This window comes from Opisthocomus hoazin, chromosome 11 (genome assembly GCF_030867145.1).
Source record: "Opisthocomus hoazin isolate bOpiHoa1 chromosome 11, bOpiHoa1.hap1, whole genome shotgun sequence".
Classification (NCBI taxonomy): Eukaryota; Metazoa; Chordata; class Aves; order Opisthocomiformes; family Opisthocomidae; genus Opisthocomus; species Opisthocomus hoazin.
Window position 1 is genome coordinate 1,953,412 of NC_134424.1, and position 26,958 is coordinate 1,980,369.

The 26,958-nt window shown below is 49.1% G+C and overlaps 1 protein-coding gene across 1 annotated transcript; it reads right to left on the bottom strand.

The window, feature by feature from the left end:
- Nucleotides 1-586: 586 nt before the first annotated feature.
- Nucleotides 587-15,993, bottom strand: ARL8B (ARF like GTPase 8B). Its single transcript, XM_075432484.1, has 7 exons — nt 15,801-15,993; nt 6,216-6,296; nt 5,503-5,576; nt 4,986-5,079; nt 4,274-4,341; nt 3,966-4,036; nt 587-2,537 (listed from the first exon to the last, which is right to left on the bottom strand). Exons 1-7 carry the CDS (start codon nt 15,921-15,923, stop codon nt 2,488-2,490), a joined length of 561 nt encoding a protein of 186 aa, XP_075288599.1. The 5' UTR covers nt 15,924-15,993; the 3' UTR covers nt 587-2,487.
- Between the last annotated feature and the right edge of the window lie 10,965 nt (nt 15,994-26,958).

Consider the following 26,958-nt stretch of genomic DNA (forward strand, 5'->3'; position numbering starts at 1 on the left):
GACGTATGACCCTGTAAGTTAAGCCGTGACCTAAGAGAAATCTATGCAACAAAGCATTTGGGAAGAACAGTCAGCGTAACTTCAGATGAAAATCGTGGCAAAGATTTCGTTCAAGACCTCAGTCAACAAAAGCCTCACGTTCCAATGAGGTAAGAATCTTTATGCTTTAACTGGCAGTGAACGATCAGGCACTGCTAGATCTGACACTTGTGATAGGAAAAAAGCTCTAGGCTTGAAAACAAGAAACAAGCTTGTAGGCACACGCGTTTTTCTCCTGAAGACAGAGCTCCAGAAGGCTGCCCCTACTTAAGACCCTCCAATCTCACTAATTAGCGCTTTCCATAAACACAAAAAAGCACTGAGGTCTGCTGAGACTGACTAGCTAAGCTTGCTCACGTAAGCTGAGAAAGCCCCAGGCCCAAAAGGTAGTTTTGTAAGCATTTCACTTGAATAGTCGAACCACAGAACATACAGAAGCTCAAGGCTTTACCGAGCCTTCTTCCCCCGCTGTGATCTTGTGGGAGAAGAGACAGACACCCCATAACATATTGCCACGAGTTAAGCCACATCAACTCAAGTCAGTCAGTTAAGTGTCAATACAACCCTCAAAACATAAGTTTATTGAATAAAGCCGAAGAGCAGTAAACCAACATACGCATCCACCTAAATAAAAAAATTCACGTATTTACAAAGTTCAGTAATTGTATAAGTTGTTCACATGCAGAGAGTAATGCACAGGTTAACAATTGGTAGTGTTTGGATGCCATAAATGCTGAAAGCAGTGAAGTATATAAACACCAAACACATCAAGTTTAGCTATAGGCCAGTTAACTAAACAGTGACCTGGTCCCTCACAAAGATTCACACATTCTAATTTAGATTCCTTATTTTAGGCACAAGCAAGTTTGCTAAATAAAAGTAACTGTAGCAGTTCCCGGTGAACTAGGGACTACAGTAGCAAGTTAATACACCCTCTCCTCTACAGCACCAGAGTATGAATTAATTGAAACCATGCTTCAGAGAACTGAAAGGGGACAAGAAGTTAAAATGCAAGTTCAGAGTGAATGCAGGCAGGATGTAGTGTCTGTGCAACAATGCGACAGTTGGTACAGAACAGTAAGGCCATGGCAGTCTACATTAAAACTGGCTTGTCGTAACTGATATGGACTAAACAACCAAAGGCTCCGACATAATGCAAACTACATTTAGGTGAAGAATCACACACAGTGTGAGGCAACACAAGCAGGTGTACCATGTATTTGCATACACTAGTAAGCGATGCCGACGCTACTGTATGAACAAACCAGTCTTAACAAGTCTGTCCCTTTAAATATACTGAAGTCATTGAGAAAGTAAAGCTACAAAAACATTACAATCTTTAGTTTATACATACTTCCCTATACCGTAGGAGCTAGTCAAGAAACAGGATCAATTCATTGGCTCTCTTGTGCTTTGACACAGCAGAACATTTCATCTTGCAACTTCCACTTCGCACATGGTTACATCAAGAAAGCAGGCAGGCCTAGAGTTGTCACAATAGCCTAGATGTTCCATAGCACCAGTGAAACTGTGCCCAGCCATTCCATGAGCAGGAGAGACACTAGACAATTACACAGATATTGTGCTAAAGGTCAACAACTGACTCTATACAAAAAACATCAGTAATTTAAGTGTCATGCAGCTGCTCAGAATGCGTGTTCTGGATTCAGATAGAGACCACTAGTATCTGTAGATAGAAAAATGTATTTGAACACAGTCTGATGTTCCTAGCAATTTGTTTTCATGCTGGAATACTCCAATTTTTGAAAGCTTGACAGAACAGTCCATTCCCATCCACCACACATGTTAAACAGAAGCAACAAAATGATTTTAAACGTTTGGCTCTTTCCTAATTCATCACGAGAGTTTTCTTTTTCAAGTGACAGGATAAGATCTCAGCTGTACATTAGTGATGCTGATCTATGCCTTGTGCTCCCCTCTGCAAACAGCTTCCATTTCTCTGCTTACATACACACATCACATGCATCTGTGAGATAAATCAGCATCCCACAACTCACGCTTAAATGTTTTCTAACTACTGTATGTGGCATCTTACAGAATCTTAATGCTGTCAAGCATCAGCATCTTCAAGCCACTAAACACTAGAAATAAAACACTTGCTGAAAATCATATAAAAACCTGGCCCTGAAAAACCAGAACAGAGTGTACCATCATAGTTAACATGGTAGAGAGATTTTTTTTTTTAAAAAGCCCCCCCACAACCCTCCCACCACAGATGGTTGTAAAATAAATATTTGTGCTGACTTTATCATGACAACTCTAGTTGTTTTGTGACAGAATAGGAATACAAGTCTTCAGCAGTGCACATGAGAAATGAACCGTGAAAAGGCAGATTCTTGATCCAGGACTTTTGGGTAATATCTCATTATGGAGGGAAGTGGACAATTGAGATTATGGCCAACTGGTACTGGAGATTCCAGGAAGACTTCAGCTTCTTCTAGATTTTGAATGCTGAATAAGCCACTGAAGCGTGATATCTAGAGAGAGAGAAGAGAAGTTCCATATTCAAGTGTCTACCTGTATTTGTATAACTGGCATCACTTTGATATGCCACCATCCTCAAATACATGACAAGAATATCCAGCCCTTCTCTAGAGGATGGTCCAAGACCAATGAACAGAATGATTTTTTGGAATGCTTGCTGTCTGTGCTTTGGTCCTATAACTGCCCAGCTTCCTTTAAGTAACATTTAAAGGAATGGTCCCAGACATCCTGGTTCCTCAGTCAACTGCACCTCTAGGAAAAAGACATCCCTTAATCTGATACTTTGGTATTGCTCACATAACTAGTTTTAAGATCAACACTGCTCTATTTAGCCAGTCTGCCTCTCCTCACCTGATGCCAACCAAGTTAGTTTAGCCCTACAGGACAAGGCATCAGGCTCCTTGAAAGAGGTCCTCCTAAGGAAGCCAAATGCACTAGTATCACACCAGCCCAATGCTTCCAGCAGCACCTTCCCTACAGCAGCAGCGATGCTCAGCTGTGCTGTGAGCCCTGTGCAGGAGATATGATAGAAGGGAGGATCTGCTTCTCCTATCCACTACGTTTGAATCTTTAACTGACAGTAAGGTGACAAAGGCTTCTTGGATTAGCAGCCAGAACTCCACAGGCTCTTCGTTTTTCCTGGAAAGCCACTGAGTCTTTAATAGAAAGCAGTTCTGGTATCCTCGACCACTTGTTCCTGGGACCACCAGCCCAAAGTCTCCCTGATCAGTCAATCCACGTTAGCCACCAATGACCCAGGGTTAACCTCATGGCAGCCACAAGAAGGCACCCGGAGAAGGATGGCACGTGTTGCTAAGCACTGTGTTTTCGTTCAGTTGAGATAACGCGGTCTATTTGCAATGCGAGTGTCAAGTACTTGGTATCACACAGTACCATGGTTTCTGCCTTTGAACTCCAGAAATTCTAAAGCAATTGATGTCAGCAACAGAAAAATTTACTGTTTGGCTGCATGGAGTAGTGGCTAGCACAGGCCACAACACGAATCGCTTTGATAAGACAGCAGGGGAAGATGATTATTTCAAGGGAATGACCACTGAGGAAAAACTTGCTGCAAGTACCTGCTAGTCTCATGAAGTGAGGGAGACTTGAGAGTACCTGACAGGAGTACAAAACCATTTAGGCCAAGCTAACAGTGAGACTAGTCACCTACTTGCTGCAAACTAAAGAAAGGCAGCAGATTTCACAGGAGACTGACATCCGTTTTGGTAACTACAACCCCTACAACTTTGACACCAGTCAAGCTTCCTCACTGCCAGCAGGAGTCATGCTGAATTTAACCAGTGCACTGGCACATTGTTCTTTGATTTGTTACCAGTTTCCTGAAGCTTAAGAAGTTACAATCCCCAAATCCATCCTCTGACAGCTCTTCAGAATACTTAGCATTTTAGGTTCATAGTTACCTATATTATCTTTCTCTTTGCAAGAAATTGAGTAGCAGCAGATTTCTCTGTCCTGAATAGCAGCAAGGTTCCTATGAAAGAGAAAACATTTCAAGATACACTTCACTCATAACAAGGACTCTTACACTGAGAATCTAAACTGTTCCCCGTTCATCTTCTCCACATAACTTGTTTCTGTACAGTGTTTCACCTACCTCCTACTGCTGGATTTTCTACTTATAAATGCAAGCTTCTTGATCTAACAACCCCATGTACATAAATTCATTTATTGAGTTAAAGCAGCCTTTCTCAGGAAGGGTTAGACTTACATCTTTTCAATTAGCTGTTTCTCATCCAAAGCATTAGGAAGGTCTCTTTTATTTCCAAGTACTAGAACCTGAAATCCAGAGCAGAAGGAAACAGTTGCAGCTTTGCTTTTGGTTTTTGTTTTTTTTTTTTTTTTTAAATAAAACTACAAAAAAATCCCACAAACAGTAAACTTCAGGGGAGTCTAACAAGCAGTCTGCATTAGGCTATCAAATCCGACAGAATGAGACATTCACTTCTAAATCAGACCAAGAAGGAAGCCAGACGTAGTCACAGGGAAAAAGGGGGTACAAATAAACTGTTATGTGCAAAAACCAAGCATGAGAACACACCAGCTGATAAAACTGAGAACAATCCCAGTAGACTTTCAGCTGAGATTCCCCAAACTTACTCTATACTTCTGTACTACACTCTGGTTAACCTGCACTACGGTAGACTCTAGAAGAGAGCACAACTCATACTGTGGAATACTCTAAACTACTGTTCCAATTTCTTTTTTTTTAGCAGCCACTGAACAAGAATAAAATCACTGAAGGATTGACCAAGGTCAACAGTTTGATCTAAGGCACTAGGGCCAGGTATTGTTCATGCTTATACTAACCAGTAAGGTTAGGCCTTACACTTGACTTAAGAGTTCAAGCCAGACTTCAGAAATGCTGAAGTTATGCACGTTCCTCAAGCAAGTTTAATATTTTGTAAGGCGATATTACTTACAGGGATTCCTTGTAACTGTGGCTTATCTAGAAGATTGTGCAGCTCATTTCGAGAGGCTTCTATTTTTTCACGATCTGCAGCATCTACCATGTAGCTTTAAAGAGAATTTAAGGTTAGGTCAGTGAGACTGAACTACTTCAGAAACAGCAGTGGTTCCTTTACAGTGTCATTTCTAAGCACATTCAACGGGGCTTTAAACAAAGCTAGGTCTTCTGAGCAAAGAATTTGGTTCTTTTAAAAAAATTCTAAGATCAGAGTAGAAGAAAGATTCTTTGAGTTAGACAGCACTGCCACCCAGTTCAGACAGGAAGCAGTTAGTACTCCAGATCAGACACTGATAAGAAAATAACCCATCTTGAGCCCTGAACTTAAGGGTAAAAAAAGGTCAATACAGTTGCAGTACAGTTTCAAAATTAAAATGAGTACTACCGAGTCAGGCATGCACTGTTAGAAAGGCTACTCACAGCAGAGAAGCACATCTGAGGTTAAGTACTACCTGAAGGAAGACGACACTTACACAATAGCATTAACTCCTCTGCAATATCGCTCCCACATGCTTCGGAATCGTGGTTGCCCTCCTATATCCCAAATCTTAAGGCAAGGGGAAAAAGACAATTTAGCCATGCACTCTGTTTAAACATGTCACATGAAGATAAGACAAGAAATCAAACCACAGTTTTTCCTTTCTCCTTAGGCCAGCTGCAGGATCTGTCACATATCAGAACAGAAATAATCCCTTGTACAGCTGCTCAAAGCTTGCAGGCCCAATAGCATCAGATGCAAACCACACCATCTTACACCAGACACAAGAACACACCCACGTACTAAGTTTACCCACCGTGGTATACATGCAAATAAAATAAGATATATTGACTTAAAACTTTGCTTTTGATGTAAGCCCTCCCTTAAGCAGTGCTGATGATCAGAAGAGGAGGATCTCTGGGCCCTACACATGTGAAAATTAACTCGGATAAAGCCAGACAGCATTGTCAGAACACTGCTTTAACTAGGCCATAAACCTGGAAACCACACACAGATTCCCATTTAAGAAATCCCATGAATAAACATAAGCATATTCTTAAGCTACTTCACAGATTTAGCTGAGCCTCTTCAGTTTCCTGTATTTGTCCTAACAGTGGAAGCAAAACAGAGCAAGCATATAAATTCTAAACTAGAAGCTGAAGACAACCTTGCATGGATTTAAAAAGAGAATTAACAATGGTAACATACCTTTATTGTAACATTACCCTTCGTAACTTTTCTCATGTTGAAGCCTACAGTAGGAATCATATCTTCACTGAATTGACCTGACTGGAAAAAAAAAAAGGCTAGATTTAGTGCTTATCTGATGCAGTTAGTTTACACAGTAAAACACCATAAGCTTTTTGTAACCATTTGCCTTCCAACTGAAGGCTTTATAGCCAAGAAGTCATAGATATTATATTCACGTGCACTGAAGCTTCTGCAAAGTCAGTCATTTCTTACAGGCACTTACATAATTTTCCAAACCTTGAGGCAGTCAGGGGAGCAAAGTTACTTGGGGAGAAGTGCTGTGCACAGCTTAACAGATGGACAGCCGGGGGGGCAAGTATAGGAAAAGAGCCATTCACCTACTTCTGCTGGAGCCAAATTCTGTATGGCAGGATCTCCTAGTTACCTGGAAGCTAGAAACAGCCAGAAAATTTTCCTCTGATGCAAGCGACTCTACAGACAACATTCACAGTAATAAATCACTCGTGGAGTAAGCCTCCAACCCACAGGTGTGGGTTAACTCCCTGAGGAGTTTTAAGAGGCTGGAAAGTGGAAGGACCTGACAGGTCTGCTTCCTGCTAAGCTACACAGTGTCCAACTTGCTCAGCAGCGGAAGAGGCAATCGAAACGCAAGCAGAGAGTATTTCATCCTGTTTCCACCAGAAGTTCAGGATCACTTTAAGCACTGACATTAACTGCTGCAAAACAGTGTTATATTAGAGAGGTTCTCTAGTGGCAGATGTTTCACTATCTGTTACACTTTTATCTGCAACAGCTTGAAAGCCAAGTTCGCAGCTATCTCCTGTAGGTAACCGAGGAGCCATAACAAGTGTTATCAACAGTCGTACAGATTTCTCCCATGCTCCCTCGGCTGTTCAGCAGAAAGTGAATCTCAGCCACGGTGGTCATTATGCATCTCGCTACATCCATTACGTGTAATAGAACCAGACAGCCAACCAGATTTGGAAAAAGGTCAACTCAGATGCATTCAGATGTTTAATCAGGGTTCGAAATCATAGCAGCAGAAAGTCTGCTTCTCTCCCCTGACGCTGCACAGAGAAGCTAGCTCGAGTCAAAAGCCCTTCAGCATCTATGAAGCTGACGTCACATCACCCCGTAGTCAGGACCCAACACAAGCTGGAAGCAGTAACTGACTGGACATGCTTTGAGTACATGCTGTTCAGAGTTTGCAACCAGAAGATGATCAGCTTGTAATACCGATGCTTTGTCATTCCATCCCATGCCTAGAAGCCCACACTTCCTTCAGCTTGTTCCCCCTACCTCACCCCCCCTGCCACTGTGTAATATTCTACTAGAAAACCAAAGCTGCAAGCTTCACACAATACAGACTCCGGTATAATGCTGATAAATATTAGAAATCAACTGAAAACATACAGATGGCATCTCGGTTGGGCTTATTTGGCCAAGTCTTTCAGTTAAATGGCACGTTCATCCTGCTGTTGACCTCCAAAACAAATACATCCAGAGCTTGGTTTTGAAGCTAGCAGTTCCCTGAACAGGTGGTGACTTTTCACATTTAAGATCTTCCTTCCAGATGCATGGCTACACAGACTAACCGTCTTTTAAAAGGAGTAAAAAAACCAACTAAGTCCTTGAATCCAAGGAAGACAACACTAAAAACCAGTGATGACCTGAAAAACGGACAGCTTAAACCTCATTAGGCAGGTGTTCTGCATTCTCACTCAAAAGAAGTTTCAACTGTCTAAGCTATACAGAAGAGCACGTATCAGTCTCATGCAGCACTGTTTCAGAAACTACTCTAGCCTTTCTGCTAACTTAGCAAGGTAGGTGCCCAACCCCAACGTTCATTAGCCTCCTGCTCCTGCCCAGAAGCCCAGGGCGTGAGCTGTCCCTTTCAGCCAGTTTGATCACGCGCAGCTCAGCAGCCCATGGTTAACTGTGCCTTCCATGTCTGATGCAGTTTACTTCAGCTCATAAAGGCCGCAGTGCCCATCTTGCCTTTGAAGGGTCAGCTCGCCATGGTTGCTCAAGAACCACTGCATTCCTGCCTCTACAGTCACACCCTACACCCACACCTTCCAGCTGATCTCCCAAGCACTCCCTGAACCTCCATCTCTTTGTGCTACTTCCTATTATCCCATACGCTGCCAGCTATTCCCACCCGGGTACTTCCCGATTCTTCACTCCAGAGCTGTTCCTATCAATAGCTCATGCTCTCTCACCGCTCTTCTAGGATACAGATTCCCTCAGATTGGACCAACACTTCATTTGCCATGTGTTTAATGTAATGCTGAAGAAACGACTGTGATCACAGAATCACAGAATCACAGAATCACAGAATAGTAGGCGTTGGAAGGGACCTCTGTGGGTCACCCAGTCCAACCCCCCTGCCCAAGCAGGGTCACCCACAGTAGGCTGCACAGGACCTTGTCCAGGCGGGGCTTGAATATCTCCAGAGAAAGAGACTCCACAACCTCCCTGGGCAGCCTGTTCCAGTGCTCCGTCACCCTCAGAGGGAAGAAGTTCTTCCTCGTGTTCAGCTGGAACTTCCTGTGCCTCAGTTTGTGCCCGTTGCCCCTTGTCCTGTCACTGGGCACCACTGAAAAGAGCTTGGCCCCATCCTCCTGACACCCACCCTGCAGATATTTGCAGGCATTTATAAGGTCCCCTCGCAGCCTTCTCTTCTTCAGGCTGAACAAGCCCAGTTCCCTCAACCTCTCCTCGTAGGGGAGATGCTCCAGTCCCCTCACCATCCTCGTAGCCCTGTGGATCCACCACAAGGAAGCTTTTACAGAATCTTCAGAAAAGCTGCTGCACCTTAGACTACTTTCCAAGAGCCCTCTACCCACGCTACACATCCAGGTGGCATAAAAACTTGTTCTGACTTGCTTAAAAACTACACTAGAGTCACTCAGCTACAACTCAAGTTTCAGCTTTCTGTACTCTGCTTTGTAAGCGAGACAAACCAGCCCGCTCTGGCATACTTTCTGAACTGGCAGAAGCAGAAGGAAAGGGTAGCAGGTGCCTTCACCGAGCTGCCTCCGAAACACGAGCACGCCCTTCCTCTCCATAGCAGTTCGGAGGCTGCGGGTTCTGAGCTGAGGCGGACACTCCACAGCTTTGAGAGGCACACCTGACTGCAGGTTTTGAGCATACTGATCACGTCAGATCTTCGTTTGAAAGTCTTTGGTACAAGCGTGGGTGTTCCTCTGTTCACAGTTAGTGTACCTGAAGAAAGCTACTGGCAGCCACTTTACGCTTAAAACAGGTAAAAACATCGTTAAAACAATTGCAATAGATTTTGCTAGCAGACAGTGATCTCCTTTGACAGGTTCCGCTATTGTATCCAACTGTCTAGGCCCAGAAACAGTTCTCTAAACCCAGAATTTATAAGGCTTTTGTTTACTACCTCTACAGAGAAAAAAAGCCAGGAATTCAGCTGCATCTTACGAGTATCCATATGAAAAAGCTACTCGCACAGCAGAAAAAGAATATGCTTTTATTAGCAGGCAGTTCTGCTTGAATCAGACTTCCCTCAGCAACCCCCCCCGAGCAGATTACTCAGTCCTATCCCTCTGTGTTCACAATACGATGCTTTCTCCTTCTAAAATAGGCACCAGCCAAGTTTGATAAGCACAGAAATATTTTCAATTCCCGATCTGAAAGTGCTTGGCTGTTGTCATATGCAGTAGCATTGCTCAAACACTCATCAAGGACAGCAAGAGTAGTTGCTTACAAGTCTAGCAACAGCATCTGTTTTCAGCACTTGTGAATATTCCAGCGGGCAGACACTGTACTTCATGCAGGCCTCCTGGAAGGTCAGCCTTGTGTACTAGAAGTGATTATGAATTAAGCCATTAGCTCTGAGGTCACACAGACCATACAGCACTAATACAAACTGTTTGCTGAAGGTCACAAAACAAAGTTAACTCTAGCCCCTGTGTGAAAGATAAGAAAGAGGGAGACTAAACAGACCAAATTCCAGAGACCACATGCAGAAAGAACGTGCAGGACTGGTCTTTAAGCCTCCTGATTTAAGAGATGCTCCCTCTTCAATATTCCAAGCTCCTGGAGAACCCAAGCACGTGATTTTAGTGCAACATGAACCCATTTATCTGCCTGAGTACTTATGTTGGATAAGGATTATTCAGAGGAAAACTGCTTCCAGACTGAACAAAGTCCCAGCACTGTATTCCAGGGCAGGGCCGACACCTACCTGCACGGATCAGTCTGGGTTCAGCTCACCTCGTATCGAGTACTTGCACCAACTCTTGCACACACTGTAGCATTTATGAATTGCACTCTCCGTCTCGCTGCCAGATCCAAGCCTGGCCCACCGGTAACACACCGGCTAACACCAGCTTCGGTGTGTGCTCTGAACCACCTCCACCTGTAACCCCGGCAGAGCGGCTCTCCCGCAGCCCACCAAGGGGCCGGGCTCTGAGAGCCAGCTCCCGCACAAGTTTTGCCTCGGGAACTGGCCCACAGCGTGCCAGCCTCAGGCACAGCTCATTCCCAGAGGGCAGGGCCACAAGACTTCAGGTGAGTGTTTAACTTCGTGTCACCTAACATTCCAGAAGCGTACAAAGGATGCAAGTTTAGTCTTTTTTAATATTTAGTTAATATTAAAATAAGCTACTTACTAAACCTACCATTTCCAGTTGTTTCAAGTCAAAAACCCCACAAACCAACCACACTCTGGCTACTTCATCTGCTGCTCCATCGCCGTAAGCTACAGCCAGCAGACTGCCAGCTTCCAGGGAGTTACACTCATCAGACTGATAGCACCAAGGCCTAAGCAGCTTGACCAAGTAATTGAGTGCAAGACCAGAACTCCTGCTTCCTGCATCTTCCTTTAAAACTCCTTTCAATACATTAAAGGAACCATTACAGGCAGAGCGCAAACTGCAGCAGTGGAACGGGTGTTCCCTCCTCTTCCTTTCCAGCGAGAGCGGAAGCTCTCTCCTGCTGGCACTGCGGGGCACGCTGCCTGCAGTGGCCCATCCACATGGTCCTCCACCACCAATTCACAGCTACCAGATGTTGATTCCACAGCCTGCACAAGGAGAATCTCTGTATGGGCAAGAAAGGTCAGGGCAGCCTTTAGCTTGCATCTCATAAAGCAAACGTGATTCATTACTGTCACAGGACAAGTTTCTTCATATAGGCTTTCTTACTACACAACAAAGATTTTTATCTTTATTCGTAATACTTTTCATCCATCTAGAAGAGATCACGAACAAGCTTAGCCAACTAGCAGACATCACTGGAGCATGGATTCCAGCCAGGACACTCCCAGTCCACCTGAACCAGCATATTACCTTAAGCCTCACTGTTCATCCCTAAATTTCTTTCTGTTCACACTAAGAAAAGCACCACATCTCCCAGAAATCTCTTCTTAAAAAAAAAAAAAAAAAGCAGAGTCATTTTAGCATTATATAAAGCTACCCCTACACTAAGCCTTCTCTGCAACATTCACAGCCTCCACCGACAAGCGCATCATATATGGACACATAACTAGTTTCTGTAGCCTAGCTTCCTTCTTGAAATACTTCGGTGTTTCAGCTACTTGTCGTGATCACATTCAGAAGCTTGAACTCTAGTTTGGATGCTTCAATCCTTGTGAGCTACGAGTCCCTCGAAAGCTTTGCAACAGCACTTCTATGAACGATTGCTGCAGAAAACAAAATAGCAGTATCTGACAAGAAAATGCATTTTTTTACTTCCCCAACCCCAACTTCAATGGAATATTTAAAAGGACATGGACTGCTTATCATGTAACTGTCACACAGCAGTGAAACACGAGCTAAAAAGACGTATTTCTATCTAGAAGTCAGTCATGTCAGAACTTAGGATATTTCACACCTCTGACAGTCATGAAAGCATCTTTCTCCAGGTGTTACTGCTGAAAGATCTTCCATTGCCGAAAGAGTGCTACACAGGAACTTAAGACCACAACAGAAAAAGTAACTTCCGATTTCAGTCATCTGTTTCAGACCATGTGGTTTAGAGCCAGCAGAACCTCAAAGAAAGAGTATTAACTGGACTATGAGTCACCTCTGATTAGCTTTACTACCTAACAAAGTGAGGCAACCCATTTCAAGAGACTTCTGCGATTAAGAAACACTTCACTTAAAAATGTATCAACCTTCTCACTTAACTGCGATGTGCATGAAGTGACAACACACGCTATTCAGGACCCACCTGGGTGTTTCACAAGGCACTAAAGCAGCAGCAAAGCTCTTTAGGACAATCTTTTTCCACACTTCTCTGGTGTGACTTCTTTAAGTCAAAGTTACTTAAAATAGTTATGAGGACAGAAGGAAGTCACAGCTCCCAACTGGCCAAAGGAATCTCTTGTCAAGAGGCGCTTCAAAAATTGCCTTTCTCTAGAAACCAAGGCCTCATTCAAAGGCTTGTCAGATATTCCAAAGTTAAAAAACAAACCATCCTAATTCAGGCTTTGACACAAATCCTAAAAAGGATCTTCTTTATCCTGCCACCACAAACAGAACAGGTTGAGTTTAGCTCTTCAACCCGACAACCCTATCAGGAAAGCCTGACTCCCTCCCACCCCTGCAGTTCTCCTCTCCTGCCCACTGATCATCGGGCTATCAAGCTCCAGTGTCCCAGCACCAAGGATCGATCTACCAGGCTTGAAGCAAGACTTCACAGTGGGAAACACCACTCTTCCACAAAGCACGTTTTAGGAACCAAACCAGCGTCCCATTATTAACCCGCACGCGCTGCCCGCAGCCTGGAAGCAGAGTCGGTTGACTCGAGTCATGTTTCAGTCACGTCACGTGGCTGCGGAGCTGGGCTGCCTCCCCTTCCTCCCCACACCAGCGTGGCTCGGACAGCGAGTCTGAGGAAAGCCTGTTCACAGGCACGAGCTGCAGAGACGCAAACGACAGAAGATACTGAGGACTCCAGGAAATAATGGGCACTTCAAGCCCTCGGATAAGCAGCTCACAATTCAAGATGCGACACCGGGATGACATGCAGTTTCTCTGAATAAGAGCCATAGGCCATCTACATTATGGAAATTAGGACCAGGAAGAAATTATATCCTCCCTTGTGAGCAAGTTTACTCACGCATACGGAAAACTTATGCTTAATATCTAATTAGAGACAGTGACTAATACGGAGCCTTAGCAAAGCAGAAGCTGCATTAGTTGTATCCAGCTGTAACTAGATTTCACTGCTAAGGCTGGTTTTTAAACCTTCTAGTCAAACTAAGTTTGGTCTGATTAAAAACTAAGTGCTTGTTTACACTGGGGGAAGAAATATGGCCCAAACCAGCTACCAACCTAGAAAAAGATTATTCTAGAATAACTGGACTGTCAGCCTTCCACGGCCTTTCCATTCCAGTGGCAAGGCCTTGTATCAAGCCTCCTGTGTAATTGGCTTGAGTTCTTCCTCTAGTTACGTATGCCTGATTTGATTGGCATAGATTACATTAGAGATTTATATTAGATTAAACTCACTGTTGTCAAGAGACTGGTAACAGCTCTTTGTTAGGCAGAATGCAACCTTCTAAGCCATACCAGGTTCCTGGTATGCAATCTAGCTTTTAGAGCTGGACTAGCATCTTGCTGTGTCATTCCTTTCATCTTAGTTTTATGGAATCCCAGCACTTGACAGCTACATCCATCCACACCATTAACTGGCCTGCAGAGAGCAGTTATTCTTTTCCGGCACTTGTTTCCAAATGCATTCTCTGAACTAAAGTCAGTCAGTGAAGCAACTAACAAGAAGTTAGCTCTTCACGCCACGGATGGCACTAGTCCTTCTGTAAGAAGCAATATCGTGCTGATAACTGAAGCTCATGCTATTATTCTTTAAAAACCGATAATAATAACCTGAGCAAGTCCCCTCACTCTGCTTTTTGTAAAGAGTCACAAGATTCCCTAATTAAAAACTTCAGAAACGCAACTTGCTACTTCCAAGCCTGAAACAGCTAACTAGGCTGCACCATCACGCATAACAACTTCCTTATTTCATCAGTTTTGCAAGGCTATTTGAATGACACTCAGATAAATTTCTGGGTGTGATCCTAACGTGCGGTTGAAACCTTGCAAGATTCAACCCCGAGCAAAGCACGCTGGATACAGATGTCAGCTTTACTTAGGAGTACTTTTTTACCATTTGAGACAACTTAGATGGACTAAACTGACGTGCAACTGCCGCGACCATTCTGCACCACTCCACACGTCCACAGCGCGGCTTCACAGATAACTCCCCAGAGGAGACGTGCTGCTGGCACTGTACAGACAGAACAGCAAAGCAGTACTTTGTCAAGTGCCATCACCATCCAGGACTCCAGAAGACAAGAAACCTGCAGAGTAACCTCAGTACCCAGAGCTGCAAGAACACACCAATGAGTATCAGCTCGGCAGCCACAGACTGAGGTCGTTCAATAATTTCAGAGCTCCATTTCCAGAAATCCAAGCCCAGAGGTAGTGACAGCCACTACTGTGTGTGAAAGAAAAGGCTTCTGGTGCTCTCAGGTTAGCCCAGCCTCTCTTATTTAACATACCTAGGCAGAGGAGGAGTTACCTTTGATGAGGGCAGACCCATTTCAGATGATTACCACGAAGCCCACTGAGTGCAAACATCCTCAGCTGCACAAGAGCTTGGTTACATTCTGAGAGCGAGTCAGCGTAACAAGGATTATGTACAACTGCAAGAGAATGAGAGTCCTTTTCCTACCCAGTAACTCATTCAACTGACACTTAAATAAATGTATTCATAAAAATATGCAGTAACGTTAAGGAGACAAAAAGCTGAAGGTCTGCTCAGGTCCGAGGTTGAAGACATCAGCTTTCTCACTCTAGGTGCACTAGACTCAAGTCAGCCAGGTTCCCTGCAAAACCAAAATGCACCCCGGTTCCCCATTTCAGTCTCCCTAAAAGGGCTTCCAAACTCCAGCTTGTCTCTCTGGATGTTTTCTGTCACACGCACCCGCAGAACAGGACACTGATGAAGCCGAGCAAGCCATTTAAGCAAGCCACTCTTTATCTTGTTCGACAATGGAAAAGCTTCACGTAGGAGGATTCCCACACCCTTCCTTCAGCTGCTCCAGGCAGATCACCAGATAAGCAGGCCCAGGTTCAGCAGCCTGCTGCCGTCAGGCTTGGAAGTCGCACTTCTTAGCGCATACCTCTAGAGAAAGTAAATTATTCGCTACAGGTTTCAGCGACTGGGATGAGGAAAAACCTGAGAGGAGAACCGTGCGTGGGAAACATTTAAGCTGAGAAAGGTCAAAGGGAAGCAAGCGGCTGAAGCCCCTCTCGACGCCGCGCCGAGCCAGGGGAGCCCTGGCAGCACGCTGCGGAGCTGCGCTCGGACACGGCTGCCGGCGGCTCCCACCCGCACACCGAGGGGCCCCGGGGCGCGGCCGGCTCGGCCCCCTCCCTCCCCCCGCCTCGGCGCCCACCCCGCCGAGCCAGGCCTCCCGCTCCCAGCAGCCTCGCCCCGGCTCGACCTGCGATGGTGGGGGGGGCTCAGGCCGGACACCGGGCCGCTCCCGGCCCCGCGCAGGCCGCGGCGTCCCCCCAGGCCCCGCCGCGGCCCGCTCACCGCGATGACGTTGACGAAGGTGGTCTTGCCGGAGTACTGCAGCCCCACCAGGGTGAGCTCCATCTCCTCCTTCCAGAAGAGCGAGCGGAACCAGTCGAGCAGCCGGGAGAGCAGCGCCAGCATGGCGGCGGCGGCGGGGGGCCGGGGCCGGGGCGCGGGCAGGCTCGGTCCGGCGGCGGCGGCGGCTCTCGGGCACCCGCGCGCTCCCACACGGCCCGGCTCGCCCCCGCGCCGCGGTCACGTGACGCCTCGCCACGAGAGGCCGCCGCGACGCGCTGCGTCTCCCCCTGCCGGCGGCCGCCCGCGCTGCGCCCGGGGAGGACCGGCGGCGGCGGGGCGGGGCCGCGCCATCTTGGGGCGGGGCGGGAGGCGGCCTCTCCCTCAGCCCGGGCGCCGCCATCTTGGGAGTGCCGCTGTCCCCGCCCCTCAGGCCACCGGTGTCCTCGGTACCACCCCGGCCCGCACCCCCGATCCTTCCCTAGCCGCCCGGTGAGGCCCGCGGAGCCAGCCCGGCCGCGCAGCAGGGTGCAGGGCAGGGCCCCGCCAGGCCTGCGTGCTGGGCCGGAGCTCCGGTGGCCGCGGGCTGTGGGGGCCGCTCTTGGTGCGGCCTCTGGCGCTGGCCCGGCGAGAGCTGCTGTGTCGTCCCCTGACCCACTGAGCTGCGGCCGGTCTGCCGGCACGCCCCGGCCCTGCAGAGCACTAGGGATTAAGAAATACTAACCGTAGTATTTTCACGTGAGGAATGCATTGTGTTTTTTGAGAGAGTGGAGTAGCTCATAAACCCCTGTGCGTGCTCTTAGAACTTCAGAAAACCAAGGGTCAGCCTGCACAACCTCGTTACTCTCAGTTGCACCTCACATCAGCAGCCATTCTCTAGAAGTTTCTGCCACGAATCCATGCATGTTGTGGGGACTTTTCCAGGTAATTTACTGCAGACCGTGCTGCTGTGCCGGTCAGGTAGCTGTACCCATTTATTTTCATCCCTGAGCCTAGTTCTGTACAGTACGGCCAGCAGCAGGTGGAGACCAGAAATCCCCTGAGTCCGAGGAACAGCAGCGTGAGGAAGCAAACCAGTGCGCAGGCATGGATGTTTTTAGAAAGGAAGGGTGACTGGGGTGATACAGATTTACAAGCTGTAGACATCTTCATTTACATAATAAATTCCATAGCTTCTCTAAACATGTGTCCTCCAGAGAGACCCCACCGAGGATCCTGGTGTGTGTACTGTTCACAAATCACGTACCCCCGGCTCTCCAGGTAGTTAAGTGGTGACTTCTGCAGTGTGAGGTGAAGGCAGGAGGGACATGAGCTGAGCAAATGAAGATGCAGCTGAAAAAAAATCATGAGGAGTGGACAAGATGCCGAAGGAATAAGAATGTTTTCCCTTCACCTAAAGTACAGTCTTTTTCCTCAGGATTTCTTATGATGCTGCAGAAAAACTTTCATGATTCATATAAATCAACTCCATTAAGAGATATTAGTTGATATTAAACAGGATTTGTTGGTTGTCAGTAGGTGGGAAAACAGCTACTGTTTTGTGCTTGGCTGCAATGGTTCTCAAAATATCTCACAGATACTGAGGACCTAAGCCACTGCACAAAGAGTGGAAACAGAGTCAAGGCTGTCTGCCATGCTTTATTAGTTTGCTGCACTTTAATTCTGCAGCATTTTTCAGGGCACCATGATCAGGCTGAGGACATCTTTCTTCCCCAGTGAGAGCTGAAGTGCAAAGTGGCCCTAGCAAAGCTGGTGACCTTCTGGCTCCGGACACGCACCCGCTCCACGGCTGCTGGGGACCCGCAGCCCCAGCCACGCAGCCGCCGTACCCCAAAGGGCTCACCCAACACAGGCGAGAGGCCAGTCCTCCCCATCCCAGCACCGCACTGGGAGATGAGGGACCCGCACGGGCTGGGCTCCATTCCCTGCTCATCCTGGCCAGGCTACCTGGATACGGGCGTCCCAGCTCCGAGGGGAGCGGGGAAGCAGGTTAAGTAGTTTTGTGGAGGCTGAGTAATGAAGAGAGAGGGGCCAGGCAGCTCAGACGGTGCAGAAAAGCGCACAAGGAAGCAGTACGATCAGTACCTGGGCATTTTGGCATCGTTTGGCATGGCTCAGATTTGCAAATACAGCGCCAGGTATAACCAAGTTCCAGCAGGAGCTAACAGGCCTTTATTGGAGGGGAATGCTACAGCTTAGCTAGCCTGGTCCCTGGCTAACAAGAACCACATTTTAAACACGGGCAGGCCGTGGTACAATGCATGCAGCTGGCAGATTGCTGTTCTGCTCCCGGATGAAGAGAGAGCGTCGGCGCGTGCAGCTGATGAGTTTCGGGCAGCCAAGCGCTGCGTGCACTGTCCTCCCGAGGCTCCCCTGCGGCTCCGCTCTCCCCTCTACTGCCTCAAGGTCACAGTTCACCCCAGACACGTCGGAATTACGCATTTAATAGCTGAGACCAACCGTATTTGGAGGCAGGATCGGTCCGTCGCAGAGATGCGGTTCCTGCGTGGCCTGCCTCTGCATGCCTTGCAGGCTTTCCTCTGGTTTGCACTCCTGCGTTGCCAGCATGCATGAGGTAAATGCAGCACTGTGAATGCTGCATATGAAAATTGCACAGGAGAATGATGTCTCCAGAATTCCCTTTCTGACTGTGGTTTGCACTTGTGTACGTTCAAGATTTCACGGAAGGCAGAAGCTATGCCGAGGCACTGAGATTACAAGAGCCAGCTAAGAGCCGCTCTGCGTGGTCAGGTGGTTCTCTAAGTCCATCATTATTTCAGAGAGAAAAGCTTCCTGAGGTGCACGTCGCAGCTGAGTGCAACCAGATGTGGAACAGGCAACAGCACATCTTATACAGCAGCCATGTTTTCCATGAAGTGATAAATGAATATTTTACTCCTGGGAGCAAATCCAATTTGCTAATTCACCCACTGGAACAAAATAGTGCAAGAACACTTTTATAGCTGAAGACAACAGCATGATGCCCCCTCTCCCTGTACTGCAAAGATATCACAGGCGCTTTGTACATGGACTGCAAATTCTGCGCTGAGGAAATCTCATTTGTGGCGTGTTTTCAGGCAACAGACTTGTGATTTACTATCAGCTGCTTCCAGAGCCAGCAAATGGGGATGCTGTCTCGGTTCTCTCCAGCCTGGTGAAGTCGCAGAGTATTTCGGGTTCTCGTATGTCCGTGTTTGAACACCGTGAATATTTCTCCCGATAAAATCCTGCTATAACGTGTGGCATAACAAAAGCTGTGTAAGCGTGCCTAAGCGCAAAGGAGTGATAAAACTCACTACATTAAGTGAACAGTGTGTTCTTGGCATTCACGTCGAATGATGGGACTCTCCACGATGCCTTTCACTGTGATCACAAAGGCAGCACTGAGCGCTGATCTGGATACGTAACTCTGGTGGCTCTTCCACACAGGGTTTCTCAGGCCTTTGGACCTCCCATTTCCACCGTCAGCTGTCTGCGTAAGCACCCCGGGAACCTTTGCACTCGTTAGTGCGGTAAGCAATTAGTGATGCCGCGGCTTGCAGGATGTTTCTGGCATCTGAGGAGGACCAGTCTGGAGATGGCTGTATCAGAAGAAATGAGCACGTAAAACCAGGATCAGCTCATCACTTTCTGTGTCGGAACATTTCCTGGAAACTCTCTGGAGGTTGGAGGTTGCGCGACACAAGAGGAGAACCACTGGATTCACCCAGTGATACAATACGTCCTTCCAAACATACTTTGAATGGGTACACAGTTTATTTGGCATTTGCTTAAATTACAAACTACCTAAATTACCAAAGTTCTGTAAAAATATGAAATGGTATGTTGCTGTATCCTCAGATGAAGCATAAAAGTTCATAATATTTGGATAATGAAAGTAAAAATGCTCTGTTACTGCTACGAAGGACAAAAGCTTCGGATTTTTTCATGCCCGTTCAGGAAAATATTGACATCACAAAAGCTGACAGGGAGTAATTAATCAGTGTTATACGGGGCCAAATCAGCGCTGACCAGTAAGGGGGGGAGGGGTGTGTGAGGATATTGCGTTTCGCCCGGTGACCTTAGGCCTCCGAGTCATCGCAGCGAGCTGTGTTTGTCACGAGGATCCTGCAGCCCGCTGCTACGTGCTGCGCCTGGGCCGCCTGCAAAGGGCTCTCCCTCTCCGTCACGGCCAGAAGGAAATTTTCTAAATCACGCTGCGTTATTTTTCTGAGAAAAGGGAGGGGGCAGAAATCTGCTTTTACAGAGCAGTGTCAAACAGGTGTGAAAAAACAACCGGAATGAGATAGGTGTGAAGCCCGTGGGGCCGCACGCTGGGGCACGGTAGCATCCGCAGCACCCCGCCTGGCGCTTTGTCTGCGTGGCAGCTCCCCGACCTCGCTGGGAGAGCTGTACTAATTGGTTTCTCTCCGCAGGGCGTTGCGCAGGAGGAATGCTAACTACCGCACGCGGAGAAAAAAGCCCTTTCCTGTCCTTCTCGGCTGCTGTGGAGCGTTTGTGGAAGGCGCCTGCCATCAAATGCCACTACTCCGTGGCACCAAAATTTGAAATTTCCCAGCTCCCCAGGGGCAGGGAAGGCGGCTGTGCACGTGCTTTTCCACCCCAAAACACAGCTTTCCTTTGTATCCGTAAAAAGCCGGCTAATACACTTCTTCCAATTAAGCTGTGATATGAACTGCACTTTGAAAGTTTTTAATCTATTTTATGGTTCGTTAGCTCAGAAAATTTCATACCCAGGGTTAGCCGTATCAAAGCGGATGGAATGCCTGGCACCAATTAGGTCTAATAACGAGCTAAATTGTGCACAGATTTCTGAGTCTGTCGGTAGTATGAGAAAATAGGGCAGCTCCTCTCAAAATAGAATATCTTACTGGACGTTTCTTTAATTTGTCTTCAGCTAAAGACTACTCCCACTAGCTGATGCAGACAAAGAGACTAATTGGTTTGACGAGCTGCAGAAGCCTGCTGTGTGGCACTGTGCCCTGCTGCTGAGCAAGGAACCGTGCAAAAATAATAGTGCCAATATTGCTCCGAGATTCTGCGTTTCTGCTTGTTCACGTTTTGTACTCTCAGAAGGCAAATACCCGTGCCCTGTTTGTGCCGTCAGTTCGCTTCGACACTGATTTTCTTTCAAGGAGGATCGAGCCAGCCGCTTGTAAAATGTCTCAGAAGCTGCGGGTGCCTTCCATGTCGGGCAGCTCCCTTGCTGCGGGAGGAAGAGGCTCTCTGAGCTGGGGAGGGTCCGGAGGGAGCGTGCAGGCGGGCCTGGCTGGGAGCCTGCTCCGCACCACCGGCCGGCGGGGTCTGTTTCCAGCTCTGCATTTTCAAACCCCACTTCAAATATTAGCAAAAGAAACAGAGGCGTACGGTAGGGTATATGAGATACGTGTCATCCTTGGTGTCCTCTGTCTTCCCATAATTTTACTCAGGGCTCGCTCTTTTGCAAGACTTTTGGGTGCTGCCGCAGTGTAAGTACTCACTAAAGAACCTGAAGAAGCGAGGGAAGGATTTCACGGTGTCTTCCCCACAGCTTTCCTGAAAAAGAAACGTGTCTGCTGTGCTGTTACTGCTTGAGCTAAACCAGAAATAGTCCTTTGCCATTAAGAGGAAGACACGCCTTGAAAACTAAACCATAACTCTTCTTTTCTTAGAGCTGTTTGCATGCTGCTAGCACGCCTTTTGGTCCTGCCTCTTTTCTGCAGCCCAGCACAGCGCAAAGTCTTCAGCACGCCGAGGAGAGACGCAGAAGGGGAGGGAGCTGCCGGCGAGGGAAGCGCAGCCCAACTTCCCCAGGGAGCCCGGGGCTGCAGGCAGCAGCGTGACTCCTGCGTGAAACCTGACGTGAGCAGAAGTATCTCGTTTCCTCACGCCTTGCGTGTTTGTCTGAGAGACAGACTGGTATGTCAGAGCGGTGCGTGCTCGGACCCTAGGTATTCCAGATCTCTGAGGGGACTGCGCATAGGTGAGCCCGGGTGAAAATCCGCAGGCTGCCATGCCACCGAGATGACCCGGTGTCGGGTTTGTTGGGAGGCATCGCCTTTCATGCACCTCCTCTACCTTCTAGTAGTTTAGCAGACTGGAGATGTGGCAGCTACGAGGCTGGCAAGTGGTAGGATTTTCCATCACTGACAGCGAAAATACAAATGATCGCAGTCGTTTTAGCATTTTGATCTGGTAGGTGCTGGCAAACACTTTGCAGTGTGAGCTGTTGCAGGCAAGTGATGACCTTCAGGAATGCTGGAGTCTCCCCGTGGCGAAGCAGCAGGAGCATGAATCAGCAGAAGAGAGAGGGGGAAAAAATGATGGTTTAAAAAGAGCCTGCTGTTAGCAGTAAGTTAAAAAAGTTTCCCCCCGGTCCTCCAGTCAGATTTATTAGCAGAGACCTTGGCAGTTGCACAGACCCTTGCGCAAAAGCCAGGCCCATGCCTGCAGATTTATTGCACAGTCAGGGCCTTCACCAGCTCAGTCACGGCATTTCATCCTTTCTGTAATTTAGATTTAAAATCCAAAAAGAAACAAACCCATTCTTCCAGCGTTAAGTCTAAGCACAAACAGTCTCCACGGGAGCCTCTGAAAGAAGGGCACAGAGCCCTGAGCCTCCAGCTCTGTGCAGGCACGGGTACTGCCCAATTTAGAGGCAGCCAGCGAGGGGAAGCCCCTAGCGACCTCGTCGGGGTCCTGGGCTGGGCCGAGCCAGGAGCTGCCCACCCAGGCACCGCGCACACGGGGCCATGCCGGTGTCTGCCTTCCCGGCACGGAGGACAAGAGGTGGCCCACCGGGACGGGACGGGGGAGGCATTTTCTCCAGCCTCCGGCTTGAAGCACGGCTCCCCGCTGGCTGCTTGGCAGGAAGCCGCAGACCGCTCTGCAGCACTGACAAGTTTAGGTGCCTGTGGTTCAGGTTCCCTTACGTGTTGAAGTCCCACCGAGGTGTTTTGCGCCTCAGTGCCCATCAGCCGTGGCCCTTCGGCACCTCCCGGGCTGCGAAGAAATTCGAATTCAGCACCAAAGCGCTGTGCGACTCAGCCTGATTTTCTGGCTGCTGTCAGAGCCTGCCACGCAGTGAGGACCTGCCCGACCCATGGTGTCACCCAGCGCGGTGTCCCAGCCCCCAGAGGAGGTCGGTCCCACAGGGACACCCAGTGCCCAGCTCCTCTCCGTCCATCTCCCCTCTTGCCAGCCGGCATCTGCGTGTGTTTGCCAGCAGCCAAAGTCGCTGCCCCACTTGCCCGTTCCCGTGATGGGGAGCGGGATCACGCCTGGCACAAACGAGACGGGGTCCCAGTTTCTGCAGAGGGCCTGATCATCCCCACGAGAACCCTCTCATCCTGGCCGGCAGCGGACGAGCCCCCAACAGCAGACCAGGCCGGCTGCCTGCGATGTCCTCTCTGCTCCCTGCAGACCCCGGGCCCGCTGGCTTGCTTCACACCTTGATTTCCCCTTTCTCACCCCATTTTTCTCCCTGGCCGGCGGGTGCCCGTCTGCCTTTGCTTGGATTTTCCAGCAGAGGGGGATGCAACCTCACCAAAACTGTCCTCCTCGCCTGAAGCCTTCAAACATGCCCTCACCTTCATCCTCACCCTCACCTGCATCCTCACCCTCACCCCGGAATGAGCTCCCTGCGCAGCGTGGCAGTGCGGGCACCCACACCCCAGCGCTCCCCGGGCGCACGGGCACCCTGGGGTCCAGCAGATCTTCTTCATTGCACGTAATAAATCCGAAGCGAGGGATTTGATCTGCGGTAAGCTGTGAGCAGAGATGAATGGACGCAAACAGCAAGGCGATGTCCACGTGTCAGCCCCAGCCTCCGCGGTCTGGACGTCTGTGGTTTTCCCTGGTGTTGTCACGGGCGAAACGGGGAGATAATCCTGGGAACCGGGCGTCTCTGACATGAGGGAGACAGAGGGGTGCTTATTCCCAGCCGCAGTGGCTGCGTAACATCTATCAAGCCTGAAGGATGAGATGGTCTCATTTAATGCCTTTGAATCAGTGAAATTCAAAGTGCTTCACAAAGTGTCGTACGGCCGGGGAGGCTGAGGCAGCGACAGGAGAAGCGATGTGCCCGAAGGCAGCAGGCAGCCGGAGTCAGGCGCCGATCCCAGGCGCTGGGAGCCGCGGTTTCGCTTGCGGGCTTCAGGCCAGATACCATGAAGCGATGGGCATGGAGGCCTGAGTTTTTGCTCAGGTGTCGCTCTCTGCTCCGGTCCTACAGCATCAGCGCAGGGAAGCCGCCCGTGCTCTCGCCTTGCGGCGAGGGAGCATCTCCAGGCGCGAGGGGCAAGTCCCAGGTGACGCCTTTGCCTTTGGTGGGGGAAGAAGGAGCACGCCTGCAGGTACAACCGTCCTCGTACGAACCAAGTCAGTGGAGCTGCGCCGATTTGCACCAGCCAGATACTCAGCTCACTGCCTCAGCACCTAGTAGGGACCCTAAACTGAACAGGAGGAACTTTACGTGTGTCGATGCTGAAACTGTTTCTTGATCAGCAGCAGAGGAGAGCACCCAGCCCGCTCTGCGCTCTCTCTTGCGTTGGATTCTGCGTGCTCTGGTTGTCTTTACTGTCCTTTGTCGTCTCCTCTGGAAGTTACCTTCCCCCCTGGCATTTCACGGTCGTCTCAGGAAGCTGGGCAGCTCGCACACCGTCACGTCAGCGAGCCACGCTCCAAGGTTATTCCCTATCAAACGCTGCTTCTTCCAGCCATCCCGTTATTTCCTCCTTGGTTAAATCACCTGAAAATAGAAATAGTCTGCAGCCATCCTTGTTATTCCTGCTTTATATGCGGCGGCAGGAAAGGGAATTTAGGATTTTACTGTAATGCCATACACAAAAGCCTACTGGAGAGCATCACTCTGATTAGCTCTTATCCTGCAACAAACTAAAAAGAATAAAAATAAGGAAGAGCCCAGCATGTGGCTTCTGTGCCTTGCTGCTTCAGGGCTCCTCAGAAAATCTGCCCGGTTGCTCAGGGCCCTCACCGATGGCGTATTTGTGCGTACCCCAACAGCTGGTTGGCTTTCATCCTCTTCGAATGATGAGGAAAAGAGGGGCAGGAGCGATGTAATGATTTGCTCACTAGCACATCAGAAAACTTTGACTCCATTTGGCAACAAAGCAACCCAGTGTCCAACCTCGAGGCCTCCCCGTCGCTCGGTCGTTGCCGTTGCCGGCAGGTAAACCCCTCCGACACTGCAACGTGCGGTCTCGGGCACAACAGAGCCCCAGCAGCTTCGCAACTGCAAACAAGGCGACCCAGCTCGTGGAAGTCTGAGCTGGAAAAATTTGGGTTAGATCTGGAAATTAAATTAGCAAAAGGGATGAAAAAGAAGAAAAATGCCTCACGTCCAGCACGCATCTTTGGCAGAATTTGTCACTGGAAAAAAGTGTTCGGATGTGAGTTTTGCAGATCGCTCTCTGTGTGACAAACTGGGCCGAACTCCTTGTTCTAACCTCCCTGAACTGTGAGGATTTGGTGCAGATCCAGATTTAAAATTGCTTTTTGGGCCTTCCTCATTAAAACCAGAAGCAGAAGGGTCTCGTTTCCCTGCAGAGGCTGTAACAGATGCTAATTTGCCCCTTCTCCCTCTGTGTGCTGTCCATCCCCATCTTCATCCTTTTTCAGCGTAGGTGGCTCTTGACGTGAGGTGCTCAACAAACCGAGCCGCCTGGGTTCCCCCGAGACATAGAGCACTCTGGTTTCTGAAAAAAACGGGCTACAGAATTTATCACAAATATCTGTGTATGGGTTTTTTTTAATAAACTTAACCCCAAATAAATCTCCTCCGAAGCTGTGGGCACTCAGAAATTACGTTTGAAAACGTGAGAACATAGCAGAGACAGAATGCAAACGATGCATCCCTGCTTCCCACCCCGCTGGGCGAGCACCAGTCATGAGACCCACACAGCCTAAATCCCACTGTTACACTTTCCCACGAGACAAATCCTACTTTATTAAACTAAAGTGCAAGGGAATTAGCAAAACCGCCTGTTTTCCTTCGCACTATAGTATATCACAGAATCACAGAATCACAGAATGGTAGGGGTTGGAAGGGACCTCTGTGGGTCATCTAGTCCAACCCTCCTGCCGAAGCAGGGTCACCTACAGCAGGTTGTAGAGGACCTTGTCCAGGTGGGTCTGGAATATCTCCAGAGCAGGAGACTCCACAGCCTCCCTGGGCAGCCTGGCCCAGGGCTCTGTCACCCTCAGAGGGAAGAAGTTCTTCCTCGGGTTCAGCTGGAGCTTCCTCTGCTTCAGTTTGTGCCCGTTGCCCCTTGTCCTGTCGCTGGGCACCACTGGAAAGAGTCTGGCCCCGTCCTCCTGACACCCACCCTGCAGATATTTGTAAGCATTTCTAAGGTCCCCTCGCAGCCTTCTCTTCTCCAGGCTGAACAAACCCAGCTCCCTCAGCCTCTCCTCGCAGGAGAGATGCTCCAGTCCCTTCTTCATCCTCGTAGTCCTCCGCTGGACTCTCTCCAGTAGCTCCTCATCTTTCTTGAAGTGGGGAGCCCAGCACTGGACACAGCACTGCAGATGGGGCCTCACCAGGGCAGTGTAGAGGGGAAGGAGAACCTCCCTCGACCTAACCCCTAGATATCAGCAGCCTAACCCCTACGCCAAAGCTCCCGCCGCTGCTGGAGCCCCTCGGCTGGGGATCCCCGGCCGCAGCTCACAGTCTCTCCCCCTCCAGCTCGCCATTACCTCTCCCTGCTGGGGCGCGGGGAGCAGCGAAACGCGTGGGCGCCTGCCGAAACGCGTCCCACAGCTCTGCTTCCGCAGCGCCCCGTGACCCGCACCCCAAGGGCGAGCGCACGACCCCGCTGGGGTAGACACCGGACTCAGCGCTCGGCTCTGCTAGTTAAAAAGGCTCGTTTGGCTGACCCGAGCAAACCCTTCGGTGTACCCCGCACTGCTGGGTGGGATGAAGAGGGGGGGATTCGGAGGATGGGACGGGGGGGATCCCCGGTGCCGCTGCCTGACCTGCCCTTCACCCCGCCTGGCAGGGGCAGCCCAAAACTCTGATGAAAGAGAAAGGAAGCGCGCGTCGCTGCGAAGCCGGCGTTTCGTTTACGGGAGATAAGTGCCTTCGTGTAGCAACTCGAAACCAAGGGCAACCGGTGTGGCGGGGAGCTGGCGTCTGCTGCTGCGCCAGGCGTCGCGGGCTCGG